This window comes from Phoenix dactylifera, chromosome 4 (assembly GCF_009389715.1).
Source record: "Phoenix dactylifera cultivar Barhee BC4 chromosome 4, palm_55x_up_171113_PBpolish2nd_filt_p, whole genome shotgun sequence".
Classification (NCBI taxonomy): Eukaryota; Viridiplantae; Streptophyta; class Magnoliopsida; order Arecales; family Arecaceae; genus Phoenix; species Phoenix dactylifera.
The window spans coordinates 31,359,292-31,386,084 of record NC_052395.1 but is presented as its reverse complement, the minus strand read 5'-3'; the positions used below and the strand labels follow the sequence as shown (position 1 = coordinate 31,386,084).

General features: G+C 37.6%; 1 protein-coding gene across 1 annotated transcript; it reads left to right on the top strand.

Moving 5' to 3' along the window:
- Nucleotides 1–26,628, top strand: LOC103710313 (MADS-box transcription factor 14). The gene is made up of 8 exons (XM_008795981.3): nt 1–387; nt 9,919–9,997; nt 23,276–23,340; nt 23,421–23,520; nt 23,879–23,920; nt 25,407–25,448; nt 25,549–25,679; nt 26,144–26,628. The coding sequence occupies exons 1-8, from the start codon at nt 203–205 to the stop codon at nt 26,250–26,252; spliced, it is 753 nt and encodes a 250-aa protein (XP_008794203.2). The 5' UTR covers nt 1–202; the 3' UTR covers nt 26,253–26,628.
- Nucleotides 26,629–26,793: the final 165 nt, after the last annotated feature.

The following is a 26,793-nucleotide window of genomic DNA, read 5'->3' as shown; positions in this document are numbered from 1 at the left end:
CACATACACTCCCCCCTTCCCCTTCCCTTCTTAGCGGGCTCCTGCCTCCTCCCTCCATAGCACAAGCCCGGACTCTTCAGAAGACCCATTTCTCTTTCTCCGCTTTCTCTCTCGCTTCTTCTATCTACTATACTCTTACCAATTCTTCTCCTTTCCCTCGCTCGCGGGGTGGTGGTGAAGGAGAGAAGAGGAGAAGGGAAGGATGGGGAGAGGGAGGGTGCAGCTGAGGCGGATCGAGAACAAGATAAACCGGCAGGTGACGTTCTCGAAGCGCCGGTCGGGGCTCCTGAAGAAAGCCCACGAGATCTCCGTCCTCTGCGACGCCGAGGTCGCCCTCATCATCTTCTCGACCAAGGGCAAGCTCTACGAGTACGCCACCGACTCCTGGTAATGAATCTCTCCTTTTTATCTCTCCCGATCTGTTTCCTCTGTTGCTTAAGTGAATCTTAAATTTCGTGTCCTTTTCTGGGATGGAAAGTAGGAGAGTTCTAACGGTAACTTTTCTAGGATGCACGCTTTTTTTGTTTTGATTTTTTTTTTCTCTTGTAAATTAATCTCGGTTCATCATCCCATCAGATCTAGAAATTTAGTACTAATCTCCTCAGATTTCACAGGCGGAATGCTAAATTTTGCTTGCTTTTCTGGTTTCCGGGTAAGAAACTCTTTTGGTATACCAATTGTCATAAGTTTCTTCTTTCTAAGTAGAGCTCAAGTAATACCAGGAAAAAAAAAGAAATTTAAGACGGTGCCCATTTGTGCTGTTCGTATTTTTTCCGATCTGGGTTGGACTGCACTCGGCCTTCGAGAGCGTTCTGAAATCAGACGCTCCTTTTGGTATGTACGAGATGAATCCCTAGATATCACATGAGGATCACTTTGCTACTCCAGTGCAGGTCCGCAAGCTTACTATTTCTAGTTTTAACTCTTCGATCCATGCTCTGACGTATCCTGCCGGCACGTTGGAAATAGATCTATTTTTCTCCTTCTTCTCCTTCCTTTCCTTTTTTCTTCTGGTGGTGTTTTGCACTCCATTGATTGATAAAAGAAGCCAGGATCAGTCAACTCCAAAAAAATGTGGAGATAAAGGTTCTTCTCTTTCGTTTGTGATCGTTCATGCTGTTCTTGGTTCTTCACGTCTTATCTTTTCACAAGCCATCACGTATTTGTTCATTATCTCCGTGGAAACCTGAACAACAAATCCAGATGCTGGAATCTGTCTGAATGATCAAGGCATAATTTCTCCATTTGCATACAATCATTTGAACAGTAAGGATCACAGCATCGTGGTTATTGTCAGGAGCAGGTTTAAAACTTCATAGTAGGTGAAGCAAGAAGCTTCTTACGTTTTCACCAGCAACTTCCGGCCTCCTTCACTCATAGGAATCTCCTTGCAAAAATATACTGTCTTTGAGCTCAGTTTTTCTTGTTGCTCCTCATATGTTGTTGTTTCTCCTGCGCGCTGGAATATTTTCACGCCAGAAACTTGGAGAAATGGAGGAAACCATAAATTTTGTGTCCTCTCTTGCCTTTCAGATCATACGATCAAAAAAAGCAGCAGAAAGACTTCAATCGGAGGCACTAAAAACTATCCACCAGCGTCGTCATTATGAACTTTTAATAGCTGTTACGTCCATTAACGACTCGGTGTATAGTTCGGCTCGCACCAGATTTGCTTCAATTAGCACGCACGCGAACACGCGTGGCGACTGTACAGTGCCGCAGGATGACTGTTGGACGTTACTGGTAAGATGGATATTTCATGGCATAGAGAAATGTGGGTGTAGATATTTAACCTCTCGATATGTGCATCTTTGGACCTGGGGGATGGCAGTGCTGAAATTGGCTTTTAGCTTTAATTTGAAAATGCGAAGTTTGTTTGGGATCTGATAGCAGGAAATTATTTCCATTGGATATATTTGCAGAAGGTTTTAGATAGACACTGAAAACTTTTTTGGGTAAGGAGGTCAAACAGTTTCATTTGCAATAAATTTTTGTTTCATAAAGTGAGGAAAAGGAATAATCATTAGTTTTGTTGTTGATGTGATATTTAATATTATCAAAGAGCTTATGGCACATAGGTGGTCCAAGTTTAAGTATACCAATTCAGCCTAAAGTACTCCCCGGGCCCAATTTTGGCTTATTTTTGAGCCTTTTTCTTGCTGATTTTTCATTTGTGGACTGTTGTTTATTGTCAATTCTAGTTCCAAACTTCTCTTGAGTTAAAAAGGTGGGTGATAGTTGAGCATGTCAAATTACTTCTTGAACTTGCTTTCTGGAAAATGAGGTCATAGACTGGACACTTATTCTGATGCATGTATTGAGAGCGTGACTTTTTCCCTCCTCTGCAGGATGAAGTACTCCATGCATGTTGTAGTGAGTTTTTTTTAACTATCCAGTCTTGTCTTTTGGAGGAGTTTTTCTTGTGCAACTATCAATCTCATCCTTTAGGTGGATTCATTGAGGTGAAGAATGCTTATGCGAGGGTTCATTCTGATGCATGAGGCCAAGCCCTAACTGCCCTGCTTGCCCACCACCCCAGGCATAAAGGCCACCTTTTGAGGTTACAGCACATGTATGTACACCGCAGGCAACATCTTTAACAAATATTCCATCTAGGGCGACCGCTCGCCTTGGAAGCAGCTCTTTATCCCCGGACAGAAGAGAGCAATGCCCAAGTTGTCCCATACTTCCTAGCCCCAAAGTATACCTAAAAACAGCAAAACCCCATCAGAGCTCAACAGTCAACTTCAATAATTGACTAAAAAATTCTAATCATATTGGACCATTAGGACTTCAATAAAATAGGAAATATGCAGATGTAGACAAATGTAATAAAAACTCCGGAGCACTCCTATACTAACTATTACAAAATCCAGAAGATTTTTGCATGAGCAATTTTGGACCAAGGTGGCCGGTCAGATGCAGAGAACCCGCTGTTATACTGTAAATGACAAATCTGACTAGGTAATATTGCTTTCAAAAATCCTTAAGGTCTGTTTGATTTCAATAAGAAAGGTGTTAAAACTTGTTTCCCTTGCAAAAGGCTTTCTAGTTGTTTGTTTTGCAGGAAAATTTCATGCTCCATATTTGTTGGATATTTAACTCCGTTGCTTTATCAAAAAAAGCATCTAAAAGCAAAAGTTTCAACTTTCCAAGAGTGCAGCAGCGGCAACTTTTTACTTAACCCCTCAAATTTTCCAACAAACCAAAGTCTTACCAGGAAGAGGTGTAAATTCTTCCTCTCTTCGTGGATGACTAACTATTATTAACAACTCCTAATTCAATAATGATGAAGTCTTTTGTTTTTAGTAGTGTAATTGGATTTGATACATATCCAATTGCAAATGGGCCCAAAAGAAAATATAAATTGGTGTAATAATGAAACCTAATTAAAACAAAAATAAAGTATGATATTTATTGTTGTTGATTTTGTTTTGTTTGGCTGCTAATGTTTTTGGAGCCCCAGTCCACCCGTGAGTTCCTCGACTTTGACTTATTAATGCTTAGGAAACAGAAATACTTTATTTCACATAAAATATACATGGGATATTTTCCCTGATATATCCCCCCCTCCAGGGGAGGGCTGCTTTCTATCTTACCTTTTAAATATGAACACCAATTTTGGAATTTTTGTTATTAATTTTAAATATTAAGAGGTTTTATGGATTTGAAAGATGACTGTATAATGAGATTGTAAAAGTTGATGCTATTTGTATAAAGCATGGTCCATGTTATATTAATGTTCGTCTACTCTCTTTTGTAGATGCTTATTTACATGGGTATATATGTATATATGTGTATGCGCGTAGTTGAGCATGTTTGTATATGCTAAATGAATATATTTATTTTTTTTATCCATATTGGATCTCATTTATTGAAGATTTGCTATATTAACATATTTTTAGGTGCCGTATCTATATTCTCTATTCATATCGATGCATCTTAGCACAATCCAATTATAGAGTAAAGTAGATGTTTGAACCACAAGAATACACAAGATGTGTGTTGTTTAGTTAGGTGCCAATCTTCGAGGTAAGAAAGAGGTCATGAGAAATTAGCACGAAGTACTAGTTTTATGGATTTCCTTAAGTGATATATATTGGAAGATACCTTCTTTTTTCCCATTAGAAAAACCTTTTTCATTTCTTTGATAAAATAAGGCAATCATGGAGAACCATATTGATATGCCCATGTCATAGACTTGAACTCATGTGCCTCAAAGCCTAACCAGAGGAGCAAAAGGGTTCGGCATTGGATTTTGATCTAAGTTAATTCTAAAAAGCCACTACATATTAGATAATAATCCTAGAGAATCCTAGTACATTTGGAGAACCTGATATCTAGATCTTTCAGAAAATCTACTCAATCAAGAGTCATATTATGGAGAATATTCTTTATTCCTATAACTACTTTCATATTTGTACCACATAAAAACTTAGCATACTATAGGAAATACACTTTTCTTCCTTATGTGTAAAGGAGGATCAGAAATCCTGCAAGTACAAATAGGGGTACCTACCATTGTAAAGGATATCTTTGGATTGAATAAAATTTCTAGCTTTATTTTCTAATGAATTGTTAGTTTGCTAATTCTTTCTCTCGATTGTTGCATAGCTGATTTTTCTCAAGTAGATGGATCACCATGCACACTATTTTGATATTAGAACAAGTTTTGCATGCGGTGTTATATATCATCATTGAAGCCATAGTTTGTCGAAGTACCTTTAATGACTTGTGCTAGGGTGTGTTTAGTCGTACTACATAGATTTTGGGTGCTTATACAATACCAAGAAATCTAAAGTAATACATTATGATTAGCCTTTATGAGTGATGTCCTTGGTATTACAAATGGTATTAGAACATATCTGACCAATGATACATGTAAAGTAAGAGATATTGCAGAACATGCTCATTTGGGTTGACCACGAGTTGATTGGAGTATTTGTAATTAAATTTAAATAGATTTGGATCCTTAGCCTGACAAAAATGCTAGAACTTAAATCGGAAGAATATGCAATTATCTCATCCTAGACTCATCACCTAGAGTCGGCAGCGTGATACAGCTGCATACTTTTTGGGGCAAGGCCCAATAGAACATTGCAAGGCATGCTAGATAATTTTACATTATAAATCTCATTCTGGAACAGAACCATGGAACTCAGTAATAATAAAGATTCCAATAACATATTGATCCAATGGAACTAGATACATTTATTTCTTCTTTTATCTCTCTCCAGCAGAACCAACTTTAGCTGAGAGCTGGATCTTGAGGCTTTGAAAAGAAAAAGAATCAAGAGATTGATATGAGCTCACTAGTTCAATAAGAAGTCCTCTATGCAAGTACACCAATATACAAAATGCAGTAACATACGTGCAATAGTTAACATAGCTGTTGAAAATATCGAGCATAATGTCAAGACATGTATATATCATCACATGAGCAATAATCAAAATAAGTATGCCTTCTAATAAACCAAAAATGCATCAAAATATACCAACAGAAGTAATTATCTCAGTTATATTTTAAATTATCTTTTCATTAATTATTCCATGTGAGACTCGATGACAATCTCGAGATGTCCAAGCATCTTTTTGGTATTGAACTAGCGATGCCACACTCCTACTAATGACCAGTGAATTGGGTCATGTTCCTACTTGTCACTAGTTACATGTACCATGTTTCGTCTTGTGGTTGGCTATTCACATGTCACATTCTTATGTGTGGCTTGGCTATTCATATGCCATGTTCTTGCTGGCTATCCACAACCATCATGGTTAGTCCGATACCCCCTTTTTAATAAACCTTTATCTCATGCTAGATTTTAATCCATTTAATCAAATTATGTCATTAAAATATCATCATATTGTAATGCGTGCAACTCAAAAAAGTTCTTCAAATAATTTATACAAAATATATTTATAATTTTAGCTAACAGGAGAATATGCAAGGGGAATTCTTACCTTTGTTGACAACTAACGCAATATTACATCTACAACATCAGTTGCACACTTGTCAATTGTGAAATTCATTTGATCTTAATACTTAACATAAATAAAGAAATTGATTATCCTCGGCAAAATCCACAAGACTAGGCCTAATCTCATATTTTTCCTATCCAACCATGATCAAGATTGATTGCCACAATTAAGAAGATTTGGATTTTGCCTTAATTAAAGAATTTAAATACAAAACACCACTCCGAACCCTACCTTGACCAGATGATCGGCCTTCGGCCAGATGGCAGCACTTGAGGCTGAAAATCACTCAAATATGAGCAATAATTAGTTAGAACAAATGACCAGGATTCGATCTAGGTAGTAATAATATGATAAGGGCAGCAAATGGTGGAGTCTCAGACTTGGCGAAGATTAGCTGGTAGCCAGATGCGATAGGCACTAGAGCATGGGAAATCAAGATAGAAAGAAAACCAACTTAAATCTGATAAAATGGTGAAGGATCATTAACATCAAAAGAGGGGATACAAAAGATCTAGTGGTGGAGAGCTCGATTAATTGCAAATTAGCAACAAGGTCTGGCAAGCATACTGACGATCGATACATGGTGAGGGGGAAGAGATGGAGACGATCAAGAGAGGGCTTTGAGCATCTTAGATCTTCAAAAAAATGGGTCCATGGTTGCCGAACAAGAGCCTCGAGCATGAAATATGATGCGGTTAAAAAAGGATCGACTCGGCTAATAAATATGGTCATGGGTAAGAGGCTCACTCGGCCACCCCGTAATGGCAAGATTTGATGCACATGCCGGTGCACAAGCAACAGTCAAAAGGGAGATGGCCCATGGAACGTTTGAACAGCTTGTATCCCAAAGACAAGGAAGGTGAAGGATATTTGTTTGTGTTTGTTCTATCCCGTCCGAACAAGCGATAGGGAACTCGAGGTTCTAGAAAATTTGATTGACTAGTGGAGAAAGATATTGATCCTTCGAGGTTGTAGTATTTGATTTGCTGGAAAGATGATGATAGAGATCAAAGAAAAGATAGAGAGTAGCGTGAGTCTAGGTGCCTTGACCTTCAAGATCTTTCACCACTATTTCACTGTTGTTAGAAGGTGGATAAGTAGATATAATAGTGGGCTACGATAACTGGGATGTACATCCAGATTTGGATAAATTTGATTTTTTTTGGATTTGGATTCATATATCTCTATAATAAGGTGCTTCCTTAAAGGTATTTTTTTTAAAATTGAATAACAAACCTTTCAGTTAAAACACAAGCACCCAACCTCCAAACGAGAACCCTATGTCTAATTTTTATGGTTCGTTGTTTTAACTTATTGAAAAGCATTCAGGTTATTATGCAAGTCCTTCATGTATATTGATATATTTCATATTTTATCATATTTTCTATAAAAATTGATTTTAATTTAAAAAAATAAAAAAATAATTTTAGATATTTTCATATCTTTATTGAGTAAAAGTATTTATAAATATTAGTAACTTCTATATACTACTATATTTATGTAGATTTTTTCTTACAAGCTCTCTAAAAAACCAGATAATTCATGATTACTTTTATTTATGTTATAATTAAAGAGTAATGATAATATTTTATATTTTTTTAAAAGCAAAATTGAGATTAGCCAATTATTTTTCTAAAGAATTTTCTTTCCCATTTTGAACATGTAAACTAGAGCTAAGTCATTGCAATCAACTATACTTAAGTGTGTGGCATCTTATTCATATCTTACTTCCCCTCTCAAAGTTTTAGGCAACATCTTAAATATCCAATCCTTGTGTTTAAAGTGTAGCTATGAGTTTGATTGTCTCCATGTGTTTGTTGTCATCTCACGTTGTAAAACATTCCCCTATTCACATATCTTAGAATGTGTTCCTAGTACATTGGCAAGGTTAGGAGAACCAAAATGTGTACATCAAATGGAAGGGAAATGGGGCCATTGTAGAGATGCTGCATTGAAGTGATCAAGACGATCATTCATGAGGAATATTGTTTCTTGTGAATCATTTCTATTAGAATAATTTTAAAAATTTCGTAACAACCTGCATCGCTTATAATATTTTTTTTTATTAGTGTGATTTTGCAATCAACCTATATTATTATTTTTTATTAGGATGATCTTGTCAGAGTGATTTTAGAGATAACATAACAACTTATATCAATCAATAATATTTTTTATTGTTAGTGTGATCCTATATCAGCTTATATTATTTTTCTTATATGGAGTATGTATACAAGTGTATATAACCCTTGAGATACACCGAATGTGACGAAATAAAAAAAATAAAATCACTTTTTTCTTTCTTTTTTTCTTGTTTTTCTCTTTTTCTACAAATATTTTAATTTGGTATTAGAGCCACCGATCATGTAATATGCTGTTGTCATCTTTTCCGCCTTTGAAGACCTAATATGCTGATTTATCTATCTTTGTTTCTGGATGAATCGCCACCTAAAGATCCTTTATTTTTTGGTGGATCTATAGTTTCTCTATTTTTTGGCAGATCCTTTATTTACTAGTGAATTAACATTCAAAGATCCCATATTTCTTAGTAGATTTGCATATCCTCTATTTTTAATAAATTAATATCCAAAGATTTTTTATTTTCTATGGATCCGGAACTCCTCTCCACCATTTTTCTTCTTAGCTTCAGATCTTCGATCGTTTCTCCTCACCATTGCTTGGCCCCTTTCTCTCCATATTTGGTTTTATTTGCTACCTTTGGCACTTTTATCTTCTAGTTCGAGTTCTTTTGCTTCTCTTCTTTGGTGCCTAGATCTATGAGTATCATTAATCTTCGGTTGCCTTCTCAGTGAGCTGTCCTCGCTGCAACTATTATCTTCTATGTGTTTTGTTGTTGCCATATCATCAAACTCAATCAGCCATTTTGGCAGACATACCAGTCTGTCATGTCAATCAGACATATCGACAGATACACCAGTTTGTTATGTTAGTTAGTTATATCAGTAGATGCATTAGTCTGCCATGTTAGATAGCTATATCAGTATTGCCAATAGTTCTGATCTGCTGCATCAATTTTTAAACTGATATACCAGCTTATATTCTGCCATATTAAATTCTATATTGTTATATCAGCTTGATACATAATCCACCATATCGGATTTTGAGTTGCTATGTTTACTCTTGAGCTGCTACATCAGCTTTTGTAAGCTTCTACTCCAGCTTTTCATCTATTACGTTAGTTTTTCGGTACATTCGTGATCTAGTTTTCAAACTCAAGTTGACACCTGTAATACTATATTTTATCAATCAATAATATTTTTCATTGTTAGCGTGACCCTATATTCGCCTATATATAACCCTTGAGATGTACCGAATGTGACTGAACAAAAAAATAAAATCATTTCTCTCTCTCTCTCTTGTTTTTCTTTTCTTCTCCAAATATGTTAACAACCATCAATTTTGGAGGACTTTTTGATTTAAAGTAACTGGTCGTTCCAGTACCGGCTTGGTTGGTTCTTCCACCTTTGAGATAATACTCTTCCATTTTGATCTAAGAAACCTGATTGATCTGGAGATGGTGCATCCAACGATGACGGGCTTGTGATCTTTTAGCCTTGATTAAACTAGTCATAATTCAACTTGCAACTATGCACTATTTTCTCTTTCATCTGCTATGAAAAAATCATAGCCATGTAGCCTATCTTCAAGGAAATCAAGCTATTTTTCTATTGCACCAGGCCAGGCTACCAACATAGACGGATTATTCCTAATACAAGATGAAATCATCATGTAGTATTATTTACCAGGCTTCCAGACCTTTCGCTTCTTTTTGTTGTCAACATTGAGTTGCTCCAATGAACTGTAAACCAGAAGGAAATGCCCCTGAATATGCTTTTAGAAGTAACTAATGTATCAAGAATAAAATGTTTATCATATATTAGCAAATAAACACATCTTAATAATCTTTTATTTCTTGCACAGCATGGAAAGGATTCTTGAACGTTATGAACGTTACACGTATGCTGAAAAGGCACTAGTCTCGTCTGGTCCAGAATCGCAGGTATAAACTAAATTGTTATTCAGATTCATGCATATTTATCCCTTGGTGCGTTACTAAAACATTTTGTTGTTTCATGTATAAAATATTCTCAAATTATGGGACATATATAATTTTTATTTATATATTTATGAGTATATGCTTGTAGTGTACACAGTTACACGTTTATTTTTATTAAAGATAATATGAGATATGCTGTGTGTCATGTGCATTCTTCTTTTTCCTTCAGCCATCATTAAATTCGAGCTTATTAAAATAATTTTTGTTAGATTATATTTTATTATTGGATAATGTTATTAGTGTTGCTTTCACAATTTATATTCTATTTAGAAAAATAGAAATGATATTTGATGAAAATTTTATATTGAAATACCGATAACAATTATTTCACATTCGGTAAAAATTAATGCATACTTTTGAGGAGCACGCGGCAATGGGCTCTTCAGCTTTGAAGGTGCTTGAGGAGCACTTTCCAAATGACATAAGTGAAAATGACTCCACTTCATGCGTCCAAGCGTAAGTAGGCATACAATTTGATCACATTTTTGGTTTTGCATCATGGCTAGAAGCAATTTGGCTTAGAGGAAACCAAGTAGGCTTACTAAATAGTGTCACGTAACACTATCAAAGGGCATTTTTGTCGTTCCTTCACATTAGATTTCCTTATATCGCGGACTTCCATTATAATGAGGATATGCCCTTCTCTTCGTAGTACATAAGTTTCAGAGAATCATGGAAAAGATTAGGGACAAAGATTTGCTCACTTTTGCATGCTTCCAAGTTTATGTCTGTATTATGACATTATTCCCTAGCTTGCTTTGTTGTTGGATGCCTCAAAACAAGCGTCAAATTTCTCATGAACACCTTATTAGTTACTACACAGAAAAAGGGTGCATCCCGACGGTGCAGACTAAAATATTTAAAAGAAGATTGCCAAGAGCAGCCTTGTGTCGATAGGTTCTCTGAGCGTATGAGGCCTGAATATCTGTTGCCTTATTGCTTGGTAAGAAATAATGTAGATGTTGGTTGGCTTAGTATTATTATGATACCTAGGCCCACCGATTGGGCTCTCCCTTTGTGCGTCTATAGAAGGCAGTGCCTTGCACTAATCCAAGGCGCAAAATAGGAGTGTTCTCCCCCTAGTTCGCGCACTGACAAATTGCACCCCCTTACCAACCCCATCGTCTCTCTTCTTTATTCTCTATTTCCACTTGTCATGCCTCAAACACAACATCCGGATCGACCATGTGACATTATCACATGAACCCTAAAGTGATGCTTTAGAGATCATGCAAGACATAAAATGAATAAATATTCAATAGCTCAACTGTCAATAGCCGACTAATCCAACTAAGTAAAACCACCATAATCAATTAATCAAAGTTGATTCAATTACAAGATATTCAATTGTTCGTTTGGCATTAGAAAATAGACTACAAACTCTATCACGTAAACTCCATGCTCGATCCATGCGAGACTAAGCATCCTATAATTCTAAATGACAAAGTAAAGGGGTTGTGTAATCTTTACAACCTAGTAAAAATTCTACACACTCACAGCTTTTTAATAATAATAAATAAAATATTATCAAATTTTATAATTTATTAAAATTTAATGCCACAACATACCATAACCATAGAACGTGTATAATAAATACACATCTTTTAATGTAATAAATCACATCAAATAAATATCTCAAATTGTCATATATTAGATATGATAATATTTAGGTTCTATTTTTAAACTACCACAACCATATTATCCTCCCATGGCGGGGCATCAAAAGTACCACATTTTTGGCTGGTGGTGGGTCATCAATAAGTACCACGTTTTTGCTGGTGGTGGGGCATCAACAACATGCTTGTTATGTGAATATAACTCAACATTATACTCTTTTACATAATTCCATGCTTGCAAGTATCAAAGTCCATATGAGTCAAAATCAATAATGTATGATACATTCTTTCATAAAGATCCATATATACTTAATAAATAATTATATAATAAGTAGCCACCATATAACTTACAATGCAAAATCATTGATCCACAAAATAGGTTATATATATAGATGATTAATGTTCTAGAATTCTTACCTCAGATTTATTTACGCAAGCCGCATAACGCAACTAAGGCTGCATAATGCAGATCTGGGATACCCGCGACCCCCTCTGGGGTCAAAGGTCATCCATAACCATCAAGATGTCTGAACCTCAATAGGTCTGTAGGATTTCTAAAGAGAGGAAGAGTGGTGAAGAGAGAGAGAGAGAGAACGAGATGGGAAAAAAGAAAAGGGAAGAGCGAGGAGAGAAAAAGAGAGAGAATTCTCTCAGAACCTAAGACTCCGAAAAGCGCTCTACTGAAATCTCTGGTGAGCACTATGAGCCAAGGCTGTTGGACACCAAAACAAGAAGTAGAAACGAATTGGCGGTGGTTTAGCGGTGGTGATCGACAAAACCTATCAATGGTGAGGCAAAAGATGTTGTGGAGATTTTTAGATAGCTATTGGAGGCCAAGTTTTTTAACTTTTATAGAAAATTGGGATATAGTCTATCTCCTACTTCGAGTTAAGTAAAGCTCGATCCTTTTTTTCGTCTCGTACTCCAACTTTTATATTTGGATTGGTCAAGTGGACTACCAAACCATGCCTCTCATCTCTCTCTTATGAAAGAATAGATGACCTACAAGCCAATCGCAATATGAATTGCGAAGGATTTTCTTTTGATTTTCCAAATCATGTACATGACATTTAAATATGAATAAAGGCATTGTGTTTTATCATATGCTTTTGATGATATTTGTGATAAACCCCTTAGATTAGGGCAATAGTTTTGAGGCTATGATGAGATCATACTAGTGAGACCTAAAATCCTAAAATCCTAATCTTAAATATTTCCAGTCGTTGGTACATTGAGTCGGGGATCAATATTACTGGAAAGACTGGCACATCTTATGTATGCTCGATGTGGAGGGTGATTGATCTCACAATTACTTGTGGAAGACACTAATACAAAGATGTGGGTGCTCATTAGAGGAATGAGTTCACTGAATTGACCTATAAAGAGAAATCTTATGAAATTTTACTTACATGTCAAAAGATGATTCTCTTAGTGGGAGTTATGCAACTGATCCTTTGACCTGAGATCACCGTAGTATCTTGTGCACATAAATCCATATTTTGGTTAACACTCATTCATGACAATAAGTTGTGTATGAGGTCTTCTGGATATGGTGGATTGTGTACAAAGGTTATGAGTAGGTCAACAAGGAATTAATCACTTCTAGTAAGAGAAGATCGTATCCTATTTTAATCACTTCTAGAAAGAGTTTCTAATGTTTCATTATTCGAATTATCATTAGAAGATTGAGAAATATATGAATATGAAATTGAGTTTAACATATATTCATACTCATATACATATTTTCGGATTGAATTGCACGGTAACTTGCCACTGAAGGGTATTTTTGGTATTTCTACCAAATTCCATATTTTCTGGGTAGACATGACACATTGCTAGACGTAAATATTGTCTTATAGGTTTGATCGAATTAAAGAGTTTAATTCGATCACCAATTAGAAAGGATTCTAATTGTTAAGTTCGGATTCACGCAGTTTGGACTTAAATCGATTAGAAGAGTTCTAATCAAATTGGGTCAACTCGCACTCACACCTGTTGCTGGCTAAGTATGGAACCCAATGGGTCACACACAAGAAAACTTATCAAGGGTCTAATTGGATTAAATCATGTTTGCAAGATAGACATTCTAGCAGGTGTTGCAAACCCTTAGCTCCTGATTCGAATTGGATTCGAATCTGATTCGAATTGGATTCGAATCTGATTCTTAATTGATCTAATTTGATTAGATCATGTTCTAATATGGGTTAGCCAAGAGTTGGCACCTAATTGGCTTGGTTTGAGTCTAATTGAATTAGATTTGATAAATCATTCAATCTAGACCGTTAGATCTACCGTTGGATGAAGACATAATGGAGAGTTGGTTTAACCCAATTGGATTGGGTTAGAGGATGGCTATCATAATTGACCATTGGATCTTAATCCCACCATTGGATGAAGACATAATAGGTCAAGTGAATGGCGCCTTGCATTGGAGCCCTTGGATCATCATCATGAAAGATCAAGAGGTGATGTGTGATGGACATGTGATTGGCATGTGATGTTGACTTGGTCAAAATATGGGACCACATGAAAGGACATATCATTTGATACACCTCTTCACTTGATCTGCGCCTCCTCTTATTTGATATGGCTCTTTAGATGATGTCTTTTAATGAGAGGATGTGTGGATGGGATGCATCTCCAAGATGCATCCCTTGGAAATGCATCCCTACGCCTATTATAAATAGGCTAGCGCTCCATGGGTTTCATCATTCCAACTCCACCCCACTCCTCTCTTCTTTCTTTCTTACATTAGTTTCTTTCTTTCTAGCATTGCTTCTAGTGTGTCCTAAGCCAAAACAAGGTGGTCTTCTTTAGGACAGCAAGCCATTAGAGTTCTTTAGAAGAATTCTGCAATAAGGATCAAAGTCTTTGGAGCTTAAGACTTGAATCAAGTTTTCGTGTGGATCAACGTTGGAGGGTGAACACTTGGGCACCAAGTAGAAATTCTGCACATTGATTAGCGTTAGAGGTATTCTTCTATTTTTGCATTTATATTATGTTATTTGATATCTTCCATTAAGGTGATCTTGGCTTATAAGGGTTTCATGTTAAGAAACTTTATCAAGAAATTTTTAAAATTCCTAGCTTCCGCTGCTCATTATAGCATGCTAGAACCCTACATCTTATGCCTCTTCCCTCTCTCTAATGTGCTCGAGTCCCCTTATGATCTCTCTCTCTCCCCTTGTTTTATACGGTGCATGCTTCCTATTTACCTTTCTCCTTCCACCACACCCAACACTCTCTTCCTTATCCATTTTCTTCTGTTGTCGCCTCTTGCATCTCCTCTCTCGTGTCCACCAATACCTCTTGTATCTCCTTATCTGCTCCTCCATTATCTCTCTGTCATGCCTCTTTCTCCTTGTTTTGCCTAGAAGGGCAAGTATTGTGCCGCCTCTTATCTCATGCTTTGGAGAGAAAATGGGGTAAGGTTAGAAATTGAATATTTTGGATTTTTTAAAAAATAAAAAAATAAATTTTACATATTATCGTAGAATTGATTCAATGTATGATTTTGAGGTGATTAGGTCGCAAGGATTCTTGTGAACTAATTATATTACTTAGGTATTAGCACTTATGAGGTAAGTGACCTAACACTTCACAGTATGATTTTTGATAATTTTGAAAAATTATTATTTATATTGGTTAATAAAATAGTTTTTATGATATCATAATAAAATATGTATTTTAATATTCACGTAAATAAGTTAATCGGGTAATTGATTTGTTTTGCATTATGCTTTTGAAAAGTTTGACCGGGAAACTTGTGATTATATTTATATTTATTTATATTCAATATAGCTATAACTTGATTAGCTTGCTCCTGGAGAATATACATTGCTCTTGTCGACTTGCAATATGAAAAACTAGTTTTGACATCGCACCATCCGAGAAGAGAATAGTGGTATTTGGATGCTATTACTTGGTATAACCGATGCTGCTGGGGTATGTCGTCGTAGCCAAATGCTAGATTTAGTATTAGTTCATGAAAAGTATGCTTTGCAAAAAAAGAGTATTATTCTGTGATATTTAATAAGAATGAAATCGTATATGTTATAGCTCATTATTCTTCTTTCGTTTCGTTTTTCAGATTCTAGACTTTGGGGAGAGCGCTAGATTATCTGGAGCATTTTTAAGATTTTAATTCTCGAGGATTGAGATTGTGTCGTGATTGATATAAAATTATTATGAAATGATTAGATTTGTTGTTCGGGTAGCGTTGCATGTTGGTGGGGCTCGCCTTGCCTGCATGCGGCCTTTATTACATGCTCTGTTTGGCTCGTTTCCATTACGGCCAGTCCCAGGGACAGAAACCTAATTATTGTGGCAAGTAGGCATAGAGGCATGTTAGCAAAGAAATCAAACAATAGAGTAAAATAGGAATCCATTATCTATTACAAGAGAAGGGGAATGTACCTTGCCACAAACTTTTACAAGGTCCGAGCTATTGATATTTCTAGTCTTTGAAGTTTGAGGCAAAGAACAAGGGTGGCAGATGATCTATGAAAACAAAAACCAATCAAATTGTAGTTACTGAGAGTTTCAAGTGTGCATAATATACGTAATTCTTTATTATCCATCACTGCCAATTCTTGTTGAATTGGAAAAAGTAACATTAGAGTAACTTGGTATATGAATTGTCAGTCGGTTTAATATGATTATAGACTTTGGAGGTGGAGATGACCATGTTCTTTTCTAAAACCCACTCATCAAATTTATCACTGTAGTAGAGGAGTAGGCTCTAGATATGGAATCGTGAAATTGAAGTTTTAACTTTTTTCATTGGTGAAATAAGACGTCAAGTAGCAGTCAGTAAAGCATATAGTAACGTTTTTCGTTTCGGTACTAGACTCCGTTCCGGTGCCACACTGGTACAACGTTGATACGATACAATATGAATTTTTTTTTTGACGTATCGAAAATCGGTATGCCATCCATACTATATCCTAATACCAAACCAATATGGTATGGTACGTCCTATACCATCTAGTTTGGACGGTCACAGTATACTATAGCACAAATCTTATCATGAATAAATATTTTGCAAACAATGATGGAATTGTTCTCTCGCTCTCCTATGAACAACTATTTGAAGAACTGCTTTCCTAACATGCAAAAATATCTAGTTCCTGAGATACTAAAGGCACTGACAATTAATGGCCTTAGCTAATTTCAGATTCAGCCTAATTCATATTCACCCTGTTCCTGCTATCATCTCCTTGTTAGCTCTTCTCATCTATTTTGTTGCCTTGTTCAATTTTAATCTATAGTTTCCGCCTTGATGTTCTCAGTTTTTAATTTTTAATTTTTACTGGAACATCCTCGTGGTGTTGTATTTCACCATATCTGCGCCTTTTGGGATGTCTTGCCCCCTTTTTTCTGATTATTGGGGCATCTTTTACAATATTATGAACCAGTCTTGTGACTTGCGTTCAAAATCTATTTTTATTGCCTTCCTGTTGCTTTCTAGTGTCCCACAGCTAGTTGTTTCCCATCCTCGATTTTGGGGCGAACCGGGGCCTGTCAAAGGGGCCATACCCCTCTGCCTAGGAAACAGGTGTTCTGGGTTCAAATTTTGAGTTGAAATATTTTGACGGGGTTAATTGCATGCGAGTGGGTCTTCTCACTTTTTCGACCCTTTGCTGTGCTAAACATTGAGACAATCTCAGTGACAAGGGACATATCTCAGTTTAAGTTGCTTCAAATCTATTTTCTCATTAGATTCCAGATTTACTTCAAGTTGACTTAGTACCGCGTCTCATTGATGTTACCAATTATCATATTAACTGCTCAATTTAATTTTACCTCAATGTCTGATGTTTTCTCATTCTAGTTTTGCCTCCATGGTTGTTTCTTCCTAAAAATCTACCACGGTGCATCCATTATGCGTTAACTTTATCATGAAATTGCATCCTAGCAATGATTATTTCTCTTATTAAAATTAAAAGATACTTCACTACAACTACTTCTGAAGCTTATAATTTTGAGCTTGTAACAATTAGGATCTCATCCAAAATAGCTAGCTGAAAATATTATTTAGATTCTTTAGCTCTGTATATATACCCAAAATCTACCGAGTGTATTGTTGATGTGGGGCTAAACAGATGCATATACTAGAACTCATTTACTTTCATTATTTAGACTCTGCATCCTCTCTAGACTAAAGCTGAAAATCCATTCACAAATTAAGTGTGGCAAAATATGACCCGACTTGCCAACCCGACCCATATTCGATCCGCCATAAACAGATTTGGATATGGCCTAAACAGGTTCGGATTATAAACAGGTTGACCTGTTTAACTTGTTTATTAATTGGGTGAGATACATATTTTAGATGTCTGACCCGTTTAACCTGTTTAATCTGTTTATAATTGGATGCGCATAGTTTCTCTTTTTTTTCTTTGCTAAGACCATAGTTCCTTTTTCGTTTCCCCATTTTTCCCTTTCTCTCTACCTGAAGCTCCATGGCGGAAGATCTCTACCCCCTCCGAGACCTATTCCCTCACCATCCTCGGCCCCGACGACCCCTGCGATGCCCCCGACTCACCGCCGAGGACAAGGTCGTCCTCCCAGTCGACGATATCTCGGTGCTCGTCGTCGTCGCGATCCGGCGGGGGGTCTAGGACGCCGAGGCTCAGCGGGCCGTTGCAAGGCAGGTGAAGTCAGCCTGGACTTCCAAGTTCGACGAGGGCACGGACGCTGCTGACCTAAAATCGAGCGGCGGAGAGGATGTTGGAGATGAAGGGTACCAGGAGTTTGAAGACCTCTAGGGGGGAATCCTAGAGCACGAGGCCACCGGCGGGGTTAGGGTTCCGACGTCGACGCGGTGGCGATAAGAAGGTACGAGTTCTGCAGCTCCTCAAGGTACGCTTTCTCCACCTCCATTGGATTTAGGTCGTCAGATCCATCGAACCACTCAGAGCCCAGCCCCTTATGTCCTCCGCTGCACAGCTCGTCAAACACTTCGCTCCTCTTCGTCTTTGAGACTATGGTGATGTGATTGAAGCTGAAGGCTATCCAGTTCTATTGATGGATTGATCAGGATGAAATGCATCCTGATCACTTATCACTGCCTCATCATTACAGAAATTGATTTTATGTTGGGTTGGGCAGGTTAAACAGGTCGGGTCAAAATGGGTTGGGCTAAACAGGTCAAGTCGGGTTAGGCAAAAAATGACCCGACCCGTTAACCCGACCCATGTTCGACCCGCCATAAACATGTTCGGATTTGGCCTAAACAGGTTCGGGTCATAAATAGGTTGACTCGTTTAACCTGTTTATTAATTGGGTCGGATACAGGTTTTAGTTGTTGGACCCGTTTAACCCATTTATAATTTAATGCGTGCAGTGTTTTCTTTTTCCCGTGGTCGCCACATGGTCCGCGTCCTCTTTCGTTTCCCCATTTCTCCCTTCCTCTCTAGTCTCTACCCAAAGCTTCATGGAACATGGCGGATGATCTCCAACCCCTTCAAGCCCTACCTCCGTCGCAAGCAGTAGAAGATCTCCTCCTCCTTAGTCAGCAATCACCCCTGCCACCCCCTGCCATCTAAGGACCCTTGGAAGCCCCCCTCCAAGACCCGTCCCCTCACTATCCTAGGCTCTGATGACCCCTGCGACGCCCTTGGACACCGCCGACCTGAAATTGAATGGCGGGGAGGATGCCGGAGACAAAGGGTACCGGAAGTTTGACGACCTCCGGAGGGGGAGAATTCGAGAGCACAAGGGCGGGGGCTAGGGTTAGGATTTCGGGCCCTCCCCTATCTTCGTTCTCCTTCTTCAGCCCTCAAGACCCCAAACCCTCCCTAGCGGCTTAAGGTTAGGGTTTCGGCGTCGACGGCGCCTCCTCAAGGTACGCTTTCTTCACCTCCATTAGGTTTCCATTCTCCTCCTTCAGTTTAGGTCGTCGGATCCATCGAACCCCTCAGAGCCCAACCCTTAGGAGGAGTGGGAGGAGAAGAGATGCTGGGAGTCGGGCCCTCCACTTGAGTCGTCGTCGTCCAGCCAAAGATCGTCATCGTCGAGCAAGAGATCATCGTGCTAGATATCGTCTTCTTCTTCCATGGGGAGTGCAGGTTTGTGGAAGGATAGGAGGAAGAGAGTAGGGACGGTAGATTAAACGGTGGAGAACGAGATTTTCTGACGAGTCAGTGGGGTCTGGGGAACGAGATGATAGAAGTTTTTATTTATTAAATGGGTTAAACAGGTCGAGTTGGATTATCCGTTTAATAAACAGGTCAGGTTCAAGTTGTAATTTTCTGACCTATTTAATAAACAGGTCGGGTTCAGGTTTATGATTTTTTGACCCGACTTACATCTGACCCAACCCATTTATGTCTGACCCGACCTGATTGCCACCTCTACCTGTTTATTAAACAGGTTAAATGGGTCGGGTTTAGGTTGTAATTTTTGATCTATTTAATAAATAGGTCGGGTTCAAGTTTATGATTTTCTGATCTGATCTACATCTAATCCGATCTGTTTATGTTTGACCCGACCCGATTAACACCCCTATCACAAATACATCAAGTCTAATCACAAACACTATGATCAGCTCATGGTCAATCCTAATAAGCTCATACTTCTATATTTTTTAATCTACACTAGTTATAGCCCAGATCTGCTCTGATACTATTTGTAATAACTCAGAACCTCATCCCAAAAGGCTAACCAGAAAGGGTCTTTACACTATCCATTTACTGCATCATCAACTTTACAAGCAACAACTTGAACTTCTCTTTATTAAAATTTAATAGGATGGTAGCCATAGAATGGCAGTGGTCCAACTATGTTTTTCCCTTCGTATTTTTCAAATTTCAAATTTTCTTTTTAGTTGAGCCTTCAATATCCTTCTTCCTTCTCACTTAACACCCCATGTTTCACTTGTTGATTATTTTTAACAAGTCAAAGTATTTTCAGATGAACTCCCCATTTTTGGTGGTCAAATCTAAGTCCCTTATTATTTATTGAAAATTGTCATCATATATTTACGGAGGAAGTTTGAGACTCATAACATCTATAGATCCTCTAATTACCTTATCCAATGATTCGTTTCCATCTTGTTTTCTTTATTATGTTATTTTGTTATAGAAGTTGCATATTTTCTCAAATAGCTATTTCCTATGATATGGGCTTAGTTATTTTTTGTTTATGGATGATGCATATTTTTGTTTTTCCAACCCTCGCATGTTACAGATTCGCAAGCACTTGGTCCTCTAATTCACCATCTAGTTAGCAATCTACATTATTTTACTTTGTTCAGGCTAGACATCTCCTATACCGTTAATCAAGCTCGCCATTTTATGCATGCTCCTATTTCTAAAATTCTTGTTGCTATTTCTAAACCAGACCCGTTTCAAATTTTTGTGTAAGGTTGCCACCTCTTCTTTCATTGGAGCTCACCAATAAGCGTATGGGACAATTAGGAGCAAATCAGATCTTTAGTTTCTATGCACCAGTATGAATGTGGGTGACCATATGTATGGCTTCAAGTATAGAACTCCATATCAGTCGGTATAGGTGCATATTGTGCTAGTACATAGTACGCGAGACATAATAAGTGTTGGTATGCTTAACCGACTGCTATTGCATGTATTACCATTGTAACAGAATTGTACCGGTATAGGACCTAGAATTGAGATGGCAAATCTTGGCTTGAAAGATTATGCAATGGAACAAAAGTTTGATTTATAGTATTATTAGATGGTAGGGAAATAGGTGGGGGGATTGAGTTTGAGGCCGTTGGAAAGGATTTGTGGTGATGGTAGAGTAGGGGAAGAAAGTGGGCAATTTTTGATGCACTAAGGCTCCCAAGCCTAAAGATTCTTAACTATAAATGCAGCATTGAGGCTCTTAAGCCTAAAGACCCCTAACTATAAATGGATGGAGGCCCCTAAAAACTCTTAGCTATAAATGCATTAAGGCTCCCAAGCCTAAAAACTCTTAACTATAAATACAGCACTGAGGCTCTTAAGCCTAAAGATCCCTAACTATAAATGGATGGAGGCCCCAAAAACTTTTAGCTATAAATGCGTTGAGGCCCCCAAATAATTTCTAAATATATTTGTTATTATTATTAGTGAGTTCGTCTTAGGCCTCCAAATCTATTGAGCCGCTGGTCATGCACCCAGATGCTGTCTTTAATCTCAGTGATGGCGATGGTGGAGGTGATAGCAGCATTGTCGTCTATGGGAAGGCAACAGCGTTGGTGGCAAATTTGGGACCATTTTGTTTAGCGTTGGTGACGGTTGGTAATTTGACTCTTTTTGTGCTAAAGGAAAAGGGATTTCATGAAAAACCACATGGTGACTCAGAAAAATTCATTTGGAGGGATCAAGATTCTTGTAACCCTTGTTTTTGATGGTATAACCAATGAAAAAAAGGCAAGGTTGAGATCAAAAGTTATGGTTGCAGGGTCGAAGAAAAAGTAGGATCAAGATTCTTGTAACCCTTGTTTTTGTTGGTATAACCAATAAAAAAAAAGGCAAGGTTGAGATCAAAAGTTTTGGTTGCAGGGTCGAAGAAAAAGTAGCATCGACATCCAAAAGCCCTCAACAATAGAATCTTTTTCTTTCCTTTCACTTTTCATATTGAGGTGGTGACATGTAGGAGCTAGGAATTCGGCCATATCATCAGGTTTCTTGTGGAAGTGCTTCTTGTAAAGAGAAATATTATCTAGGATTTTGGTGTGAAACGATTAATATCAAAAGTACTAGTGGTAAAAGTTTCAACAAAGTTTTGGACATCGTTGGGACACCAGGGCATCCTTTTGCCTTGCATGTTCCTACCCGAGTGTCGGGATGGGACATGATGCATGGAAGACCCGAATGATGTTGAGGTCTAATCAAGAAAAGATAACCCTGTCTCCATAATGTGCAGTGCTTTCACTCTGTCAATCCATTATGTTGAGGTGCATAAGGTGGCAAGAGTATCACTGAGAAGGGTCCCGAAATTTGCCTCCGCCATTAGCTTGAAACATAGTTTAGTTTACATTCTGTCAAATTTTCCACCAAAACTTTAAATTTCTGAAAATTTGAAAGCGTGATTTCCTATGAAGAGGATAAATTCATCAATATGGAGAAAAATCATTAACAAACGGAAGATAATAGTTAAACCATTATTCAAGGTAACAGGGGAGGGTCCTCATAATCAGCAGTACCAATTCTTGAAGAAATGAAGCTCTTAATTTAGAAAGATTTAGTGGGTATCCATCACTCTTACTAGCCATTCTAGTTGGTCCACCTCTATTTGGTTACTGGCATGTTAGCAAGCTCTTGCATGTCTTATTACTTGATCTATAAGCATTTGACAAGCATAATCTCCATTTTTGATTGTGGGTTGGTTGCAAAATGAACAATTTTGTTTTACTTCATGTTACCATGTCCCTTTAACCTCTACTTGTTCAATCATTATCGACCACTATACTACCCATTTTCTTACCATTTTTTCCTTCTACAAGCACACTCATGCAGTTCCATTTTATGTTTTCCAATCTGCACAAAATTGCCTAAAAATATGCAATATAATTGATTACCATAATCTTTTAACATAATGGCTGAAGCACCCTGTAATTGTAACAATCACTAGCATCTTGTTGAATAATTTGTAGGGTGACTGGTGCCATGAATACGGCAAACTTAAAGCTATGGTTGAGGCTTTACAAAAAAGCCAAAGGTAATGTAAATTAGTTCAAAAGTATAAGGTGCAATTTTATATGAAGGCATACTGTAAGTTGTTCATTGCTATAATTTCAGGCATCTCATGGGTGAGCAACTTGAGTCCTTGAATCTCAAAGAACTCCAGCAATTAGAGCAACAGCTTGAAAATTCATTAAAGCATATAAGATCAAGAAAGGTAAAGCTGTCCTATCTTTCCCAAGTATTGATGCCGAACCAGTTATATTTACAAGCAACAGTCTGAAACCATATTCTCTGTGTTCAATTTTCAACATAAAGGTTTCAGAAAAGAACTAGAGATCCTCTAATTTAAGTTGTTAAGTGGAATGTAAGCTGTGGTCTCATCCTTGACTTCAGCTGTACCGTGAATGCTGCATCCCATGATGCTTAAATCTGTAATTTTCATGTTATGATTTACCATTTGTTAACTTTTGAAAATCTATTCTTACAATGGGAGGTAAACCAGTCTGCTCATAATGTGAATGTAATTATTCGAATAATTGTATAATTGCTTAAAGAGTTTCTTTGCCGTGCAGTGCCAACTCATGTTTGACTCCATCTCTGAGCTTCAGAAAAAGGTAATCCCAACAATCTTTATTAGTAATAATCATGTCTCCGGAGGCACATTTTCCATAATTGCAGCCTCATCATGAGTTTCCCAATAAACCTTGTACTCTGGAAAGTTACATCTCCCTGATAGTTAGACAACAGGAAAACTACCTTTTATGGCTTTGCAACATATGACACAGTTATAGTTATTGAGGAAGGGTGATACATGAGGCAAGAGGAATATTAGTTGATAAGACCTATGAGAGCAAATTAAAGATGAAAATTTGTGTGCCCTGACAGATGGAGAGATGCTTAATGGGTCATGAAGTGTCTTCAAGTTATGCTGCACTACCAGCGTCAAAATATTTTGCTAACAGTGAAAGAATGTTCGCATTGTACGACAAGCAACTGGGATCTTCAAGAGCTTTGGTTTATAGAGTGCATGTTAAAAGGGATGCGAATTTGGCACTTAATTTTTCACTGCTTCTGATAAGATGTTTCCTCTAAGTCCTTGAAATTACGCAGTCTTGGATCACTTACATGATATCCAGATCAGTATTAAATCATTTGCCTGGTCATGTCTATCTTTCATATTTATCTAGTTTATTCCCATGACCGTTAACCATTATTTTAAAATGGAAATGATCCTTATACTGCCATATGCGCAAAAGATGAAACTAGATAAAGGAGGGGAGTATGAAGCTTGTTTAAGCAACATGGTGACCTAGGCAAAGATATTTTTCCCTTTTTTTAATGCTTTTAATGTATCACTACAAAATCCCCTACTTCTATAAATAAGCTATCTAATGCGATAACAATTTTTTGTCATTAACATGCTTGTGCTCATGGGTACAGCTAACCACTCTTCAGAGCACTTGGTTTGTTGTAGTAGTTCTGGAAATCATTTTTATCAGTATTCAGTGGTTGTTGGGGTCAGTTAAATGGCTACAGATGGTCTGTCTGGTACAAAATGCCCATGGATGTTTAAGGAGTCAGATAGTTAGCTACAGGTGATTTTATTTGGTACAGAATGCCCTAGATACCATGGGTGTGTGTTGTAGAGGGTACTGAAAATTAAATATCCTTTTGCTGATGACAATTCTGTTTATATTATGCTGTAAAGTTATTGCATTAGATTCAGGAAAGCAGGTGAATCACCAATTGGACTTTGGTGCAGTGGTTGGCATCCTCCCTTTAACAGCTTGCTCAAGTGAGAGGTCGAGGTCCATGTTTAAACACCAGACACTGAAAACTTAGCTGCTAGAAAAGGGATCAATAAAGTATATCTCATTTTAACAGTTCAAACTCTACTGGTACCCATCATATTTCTCAAAAAAAGAAGAAAAATAATTTTAGATGAAACAATTTATTTTAACTTTGCCTATAGGGCCAAGGTATACGATGCAACAATATTATCTGGATACTCCACGTAATTGTGAAGATCTGATGTTAATATCATAGGATTTCTTAAAAAAATGTCTCAAATAGCTACTCTGACCATGGTGTTTTGTACAGGAAAAGTCACTGCAGGAGCAGAACAAGATGCTGGAGAAGGAGGTGAGCTTCTATCTGTGGAGCTAATAATGCAGTTCTTTGCGATATATCCTTCTCATATGAAGGCCTGATAGTTGAGCACCATTTGTTGCTTCTGAAACAGCTCATGGAGAAGCAGAAGGTGAAGGCACTAAACCAGCAGGCACACTGGGAGCAGCAAGGCCTGCCACAGACATGCCCATCCTCCCCACCCTCTTTCCTGATCGGAGACTCTCTCCCCACCCTGAATATTGGGTTTGCTCTCACGCCATAACTCCTATTTCTAGCCATATAGTTTGTCCTGATACTGTAGCTCGACATGCTTTCAGAAAGTATGATCCATCTGTTAACCTAGGCGCACAGGTGAATAAGTATTTAGTCATGATGTACAGCATGCAAACAATGAATAGCATCCATTATCTAGCATCAGTACACCAGCAACCAATTCACATTCTATATTCAATTCTAGATTGGGTTTCAATTAGATCGCAAGTAATCATCATTTACACCAGCTTGCTTTCTAAAAGTTTTTCAGCAGATATTCTAGCATTTAAATTGGGCGATCAATTTTTTTGCAACATGACTGGTTTTTATGTCTCTAGTTTTGTGCTAAAATTTGCTCATTGATCACGTGCCTGAAGTATCTGCTATGGCTGCAACAGAGGTACATAAAGAGGAAACTAGGTGCAATTCTAATAAAGTTTTTCATTTTGATGCAGGACTTACCAATGTAGCGGGAACGAACATGGGGAGGAAGCAGCACAACCCCAGGTTCGTATAGGAAACAGCTTGTTACCACCTTGGATGCTCAGCCACCTGAATGGATAGATTGCTACCATTCCACAATCGACTTGAATGGCTTAAACATTTCATGAACTCTTTAGATTATACTGTGTTTGGATGTTCGGAACACTCTCCAGTTACATTAAAAAATGCATGCCCAGATATCTCAGGGAAGTGTTGAGATTGGGGTTTTCCTGTATGTCCCCATCTGGAAGTAGATGGGACTGTCGGAACCAGAAGTGTCATGATCCTGTTAGGTGTATCGTGTACTAATTTGCTCTTGTTTATCTAGACTCAAGTGCTAAAGTGGCTACAGCTAGCATGTAAAATGCTGTCGGTAATTTAATGTACAGGAGATAATGGTTGTACTGAATCAAAAATCCTGCTAGTAAATATCCAGATCTTATTTTCTTTACTATAATTATTACAGCCCTGCCAAGAACAATGCTGATGCCTGTCCTCTTATGTAGAAAGATGCAAAGTGGCAAGATTTTGCTATACATGCTACACCATCTACCCTTGGCAAGCAGCCTGAATCCTGTCAATTATGATACCACCATCCGAGGCATATATGCTTGATGAATCT

Bases quoted from the DNA above. Each gene is read 5' to 3' on its own strand.
- LOC103710313 (XM_008795981.3), top strand. From the start codon at position 203: ATGGGGAGAGGGAGGGTGCAGCTGAGGCGGATCGAGAACAAGATAAAC. The intron at 388-9,918 runs GTAATGAATCTC...TTTCTTGCACAG, and splicing joins GAGTACGCCACCGACTCCTG to CATGGAAAGGATTCTTGAAC. The intron at 25,680-26,143 runs GTTTGCTCTCAC...ATTTTGATGCAG, and splicing joins CTCCCCACCCTGAATATTGG to GACTTACCAATGTAGCGGGA.